This window comes from Falco peregrinus, chromosome 7 (assembly GCF_023634155.1).
Source record: "Falco peregrinus isolate bFalPer1 chromosome 7, bFalPer1.pri, whole genome shotgun sequence".
Classification (NCBI taxonomy): Eukaryota; Metazoa; Chordata; class Aves; order Falconiformes; family Falconidae; genus Falco; species Falco peregrinus.
In genome coordinates this window covers 34,489,171-34,495,170 of record NC_073727.1, presented here as the reverse complement: position 1 = coordinate 34,495,170, position 6,000 = coordinate 34,489,171, and the positions used below count along the sequence as shown (strand labels likewise).

Sequence of the window (6,000 nt, the reverse complement as noted above, 5' to 3'; positions counted from 1 at the left end):
CCATCTGGACTAGAATATTTCGTATAATCACAGGTTTCTCTTAAGAATACAAAATAGAAGATATCTTTTCAGAGTGCAAAGATATTTTATTTCCAAATGTATGATTAATTGCAATCCTCTACATGTTCAATCAAAATGTTTAATCAGCTCAACCAACATCAGGACATATGTATTGACAGCTGGGTTGAAAACCAGCTTTAATAAAGGTGGAGAAGATGTATTTCCAGATACGTCTTTCAGCCATGCTACAAACACTTAGAACTGAGTCATCTTATGTATGTGCATTAACAATGACATAGTAATAATGACTGGCGCATATTTGCATATTGCTTTGAATACAGAAAGTGATCTGGATTGAAACAAGCATTTATTTCCCTTGGCCTGACTCCTGGCGTGGCAGCGTATGTTCCTTCAAGGAGGAAAACCAAGGGCTGGGGAAGGGCAGAGAGGGCAGGGCTCTGTGTGTTGATGCCATTTTATGCCAGCTGTAAGTTTACAAAAAATTACAGCTTAAGAATTACTCCCTTTTGATGCCGGGGTAGTTTGCAGCTGGCTCAGCACTTTATCTCAGCTGCCAGAGCGTGGGCACAGGTGAGCAGCGCCTGGAGCTGGGGAGGCAGTGGCCGGGAGCACGCCTGCGGGAAAGGGCTTGCGCTTGGGCTGGCAGGTAACGTGGATACATGTGAACATGGGGGCCCGCGTCTGTCCTTGTGGTGGCACGGGTAGGCCATTAATGTCTCTCCTGGCAGCGCAACACCAGGGAGAGCAAGTGGGGCCGGAGCAGCTGCTCTGTTCCAGGCTGGATCCTCCCGGCAGCAGTGCCTACCCCTTCTCAACCTGAGGCGAGACGTTGTTCTGGCATGGCAGATGAATTAGCATCTTTAATTACACTGGCTTGGATAGAAACACAGGGCTTGCTTCGTAGGCTACCGGTGCAGGAAACAAAATTCATAATGAACTGTTCACGTGGTGTTTAGCAACCTTGGATCTAACAAGCACCTTCTGCGGCAAAACTGCTTCAATTTAGACCGAGTTTCTGGTGCCTGGGGTCACCCGTAAGCAGACGTGGCACGGAGCAACGGGCACGGCTGCCCCACCGCGGCGGAGGCCACCCGGCTGTCGGCCCCACGGCTACCTCGAGCTCGCAGCGGCTCAATATGCTCTTTACTCCCCGTAGTCTCACTCCGGGTGCTGCCCCGGCACCCGCTGCCCCGCACGGCCGGCCGGCTGTAGGCCCGGCACCGCGGCCTGCCCCACCCCGGCCCGGCCCGGCGCGGCGCCGGTTCCCGGCGGGGCCGTTTTCCCCGCGGCACCACCCGCCTGCCGTGCCCGATCGGCGACGGGAAGGGGAGCGGCGGAGCCAGGTCAGTGCCCGGCCGCGGGCCTCTGCCGGGCCCTGGGGCGTGCGGTGGCGAAGAGGAGGGGCAGGGTCTGGCCGGGGCTCGGGGCCGAGGAGCGGGCCCGGTGGCGGCAGCTGCCGCGGTGGCAGGTGGGCGGCGCGGTGTGGCCCGGGCCCCGGGGCGGGCGGAGGCGGGGCGGCCTCGCCGCTGCTGGGGCGGCCGGGGGTGTTTCTGCCTGAACGTGTTAGGCGCTATGAGCGCCCATCGCTTGCTCGGCCTCGGCCCGGAGACCTCGGGTCTTACTTTGGGAACAGCCGGTTACCGCCCCCTTCGGCCCTGTTTGGCATAGGGCCCTCCCTTGCCGGTTGATGTAAAATAAATTATTTTTTTAAAAGAATAGGCCATGCCAGAAATGTTTGCCTAGGTCAGACCGAGTGCTGTGGTGCACTTGTTGGGATTTTGGCGTTGCAGAAGGTCAGCAGCAAGGAACCTCTGCTGGGGAAGGAGTTTCTCCTGCCCTCTTGTAATCATGGTCTTCCCAAGGTGATACCATGCAGGATGCCTTTGCTTCCTGAAATTTAGTTTGTAGAGACAAGGAGCCAGGTGAGGTGCTGTCCTGGTGCGCTGCTGCTAGTTCCCAGTGCTGTTACATGGGAACACTAGGTGCACCCCTGAGAACCGTGCTACGGCCAGTTCTGACATTGGGTGAGGTTTTGCTGTGTTGTCAGCAAGAGCATTTGCTGGTGGTGGTAAGGAGAGCAATAGTAAGGAACAGAGTACTAAATGGACTTCTGAGCACTGCTCGACTGCAAAACTTTTTACAGTTTTCAAGGCAAATTGATCTGTGGGAAAGTATCAAGCTCTGCAGTTAACAGCTAGAACAAATTCATCCTTGCACTTTTTATGGCTTAGGATTTGGTGACTAAAAAGCAAACAGTGAGTTGGTCGCACTATTTCACAGGAATGGGAGTGACCACATCTATTTGTTTTGAAGGGGTCTAAAATACACCTAGCAGGCAGTGAGCTTTATGTGAACTTAAAAGTGTTTTCTGTCACTGTTACAGAGGGTCTTTTGTGACAAAGGCAAAAAGAACCTCTTCAGATCAAAGCATTAAAAAATAAAGGGCATGCGTCCATTTGGGGAAGATAACGGATTCTTGCTCTCACCCTCTGCTGTGAAACTCAAGATCTTGTACTCGCCATCTGACCAGAATCAGGTGGTTTTAGGTAGTGTCACGTATTTGTGGCAAGTCTTCTTTTGTCAGCTGTTTTGCATCCTTGAATGCCGTTATTTTTCACTGAACTTGGATATGCTTCTATGTGATTTGTTTACTAAGTCTTCAAAATAATTAAAATGTGATTAAAAGAGAATATAATTGGTTAGGAACAGAGAGACAGCTCGCATCTAAACCTTAGCCTGCAGGGACCATTAAAAAATGCAAAACTAAACAAAGGACAAATAATTTGGAAAACACATAGCTTGCTATCTCCGGAGCTGAGCTGCTGAGAAACAAGGGAAAAAAGAGAGATAGAAGCAGAATATAGATGTAAAGTGTAAGCCAGCTTAAAACTGGAACCAAAGACAAGAGGGTTTTTACTTAACACTTCCTTCCCGCCCCCCCCCCCCCCCCGTTTTTATTTCTGTTTCACATGTACATGATTTGAAGCCATTTCTGTTAGTTAATTTGGACATCTTCTCACTTCTTGTTCTCTCAGCTTCTGGACAGGTAACTAGGAGGCCAAAACTTTTTGTTCTTTTCTCAACAGTAACATAGTGGCTAAAGAACGTGTCCTTTATCATACCAGCTACTTCTAAAGCCCATTTTTAGAGGAGACACAAAACTCTTAGGTATCTTTGCACTGAACTGGAGGACTGTTGACCCCACCTACTTTGTCTACCATGCAGGTACCAGAGACAATGTACTAAAAATTTGAACAGTGTTCAGCAAGTTTGAGAGCCATGACATCTTGAGAAAGGCATGAACTTGAGGTGGCTCCTGCTGAACTTGGTAAGTGTTACTGCTGTGTAGAGATGGCATAGAGGAGGTGCATTTTCCTTCTTGGGGAGGTAGAATTTCCCAAGCTTTGTTTAGTTTCTGTATTTTGAAGTTATGTTTTGTTAGTAGGTTTTCTGCTGCCAATCCCTTAGCACCCTTAAGATCTGCTCGCTGCTTTCTTCCAGCTGAAGGAAAGGCAGCTGGAGAGGGGACTGCCCTCATCTTACTTCAGCTGATAATTATTAGAGTGGGAAGAACCTGTCAGGTAAGGTGTTTAAGTTAACCTAACCCACGCATTGCTGAATGAAAGAGATGCGTAAGTGGATGAGGTAGATGGAGGGCTCAGTAATCTTTAGCTGAATGGTGGTGACAAGCAGCTGGCCACAGTGGCCTATTCAGCCAGTGCTGGGAACCCTGCAGGTGAGACCTCCCTCCTAGACCTTTCATGTATTTGAAGGCAGGGTCCAAATGACTTCTCTGCACTGAGACCCATGCTCTTGTCTTGTTTTGCATCCAGGCGCTGACCCCCTTTGATCTTGCTGTTTCTGAATTCCTTCTGTCTGTCAACACTGGAATTTCTTTTCTCCTCTACCGCCCCACCCCCCTCCCCCCCCCCGCCAGTCACCCACCAGCCCTCTGTTTCAGGTTCCAGTCAGTTGGTGTTAATGATTTGCACTCATTTTCAACCTACTTTTTTTTTTTTTTTTTTTTTTAAATAGATGGACTATTTTCATGCTTTGGTTATATTTCTCTTTCACTCTCTGCTTTTTCATGTGTTTTAGTGTTACAGGGTCAGTTGTGCCAATCCTCAGCATTGGGTTACTACTTGCTTTCCATTCATTAGTCAGGTGCTGCAGGAACCCAGTGAAGCATCCAGCAGTCATGGTCACTGCTCTCTAGTACAGATGAATGCCTTCTACAGTGAATGGTAAGACGCCCACACAGAGTTGAACTGTGAATCATATCATCAGCATCTTCAGTTCACATCTTCTACCCTTTGTTCCACCCTGTCTTCATACTTTGATGCTTGTCACTGCAATTGCAGTGGCTGGAGGTCTTCATCAGGTTAAGTTCTCCTATGCTTCTTGACCTGTCAGCTGCCCTTGATGCCTTTGTCAGTGTCGCAGAAGTGTCTGTCTTATTGGTTTTTTGTTATGTCATTTGAATATTTTCTCCTTCTTGAGATTTCATTTGTGGATTTTGTATATTGGATCCCTTTATTTCTGCTTCACTTTATCTCAGGATACCTTCATCCAAAAGCAGAAAATCAGCTGATTTTTTTTTGCAGGTGACTCACAAGTCTGTATCTGCACATCACAACTGTCACTTCCTGCCCTACGTGAAAGGGCACACTTATTTCTCTGATTTATTGGAAACACATCCCTGCATCTTTTCTCCCCATTTCATTTTTCCCTGACTTGTGTCAATAATTCAGGCACCATCTTTGAGTCAGAATTTTCTCAGCTCATGTATTTTAACTTGCTGATTATTTCTGTGTAGCTGCTCTGTAGTGCAGTGTTTCTTATTTGTGCATGCAGCTCTAATGCTTGTTTGGGCTCCCAAGATCTAGTTCTCTGGTTTGTCTTAGTTCTTCTACCCATCCAAGAAGTTGCTACCTATATCCCTTACCCATTGCTCTGGCCAGCTGTGTCTGTGCTCTCTGGCAATAGCAACTGTCAATGCTGTTGATGATTGCTGTTTGATACAGCATGTTTTAAGAGAAAAAAACGGGTTGCAGCAGAATAGTGGTGAACGGCAAGGGCAAATATGCTTGTTCAAGAGCTGGGATTTATTAGTTTCCCAAAGAATCTGCTCAGTTAGGGAATGTTGATGCTGGTGTAATCCCAATTACTGATTTTTTTATTAACACCGTGAGAACTGAATTTTAACTAGGCAGTTACTAGAGGCTTTCGGAAGGCCTCTGATACATGTGCAAACACAATAAGTGTGTGAGTGTCTGCATGTAGATGCATATATTGCTCTTGCATAATGTGTGTCATTCCTTTGATACTGAAGTGTTGACATTTGATAAGTGTTCATATTAACCCGCTGTCTGCTAGCCCCACAGGCAAGGCTGTTATAAAATCACTTGAATGCCAAATGGGATTTGAACTGTTGTTTTATGTAAGAGGTATAGTAACTGTGGAATGAACAGCTATTGATGTCCATACTATTGGCTTATCTCTTAGTTGTCACCAGTGGTAAGTAAAGCTGTAGCACTTAAAACATTTGAAAGATGCTGATTGCCCATAGTGTCCGTTATCCCTATACTGTCAGATTTTTTTTTCACTGTAGAAATTGTGCATAAACTGTCTGTGCTACAGATGTTAATGGGTATAGCAGGTCTGACTTTAAAATTAGAATGAGACTTTATTTCTGTAAGTGTATCTAAATAGACGTAATTATGTTAAGCTGTAAATTTTAGTGTAATAAGTATGTCTTGGCTTGTGATACAACTTTGTGCAGGTTACTGCAACATCTCTCTCTTGCACTGCTTTTACTTACAGTACAAAAAAATCAATCTCAGTCGTGCAAGTCTTCTGTACTGATTGAAATTTTGGATGTTGTTTGTCAGAGATCAGCAGAAATCCCTTTAGTCCGAGAGAGCTGTAGCTTAAATATCATGCTTTTCCTGAGTGGTTAGCTTTCTCAGACTGAGCTGT

At 46.5% G+C, this 6,000-nt stretch overlaps 1 protein-coding gene across 8 annotated transcripts in view; it reads left to right on the top strand.

Moving 5' to 3' along the window:
* The first annotated feature begins 541 nt into the window (after positions 1–541).
* The window catches only part of ECHDC1 (ethylmalonyl-CoA decarboxylase 1), a 41,742-nt gene continuing 36,283 nt past the window's right edge, over positions 542–6,000 (top strand). The window contains exons 1-2 of one of the 8 annotated variants that reach the window (XM_055810017.1): positions 1,175–1,364; positions 4,120–4,265. In XM_055810017.1, coding sequence (XP_055665992.1) covers positions 4,247–4,265 — 19 coding nt within the window. In that variant the 5' untranslated portion in view covers positions 1,175–1,364; positions 4,120–4,246. The other 7 variants (XM_055810018.1, XM_055810020.1, XM_027786090.2 and 4 more) reach the window with 7 other exon arrangements.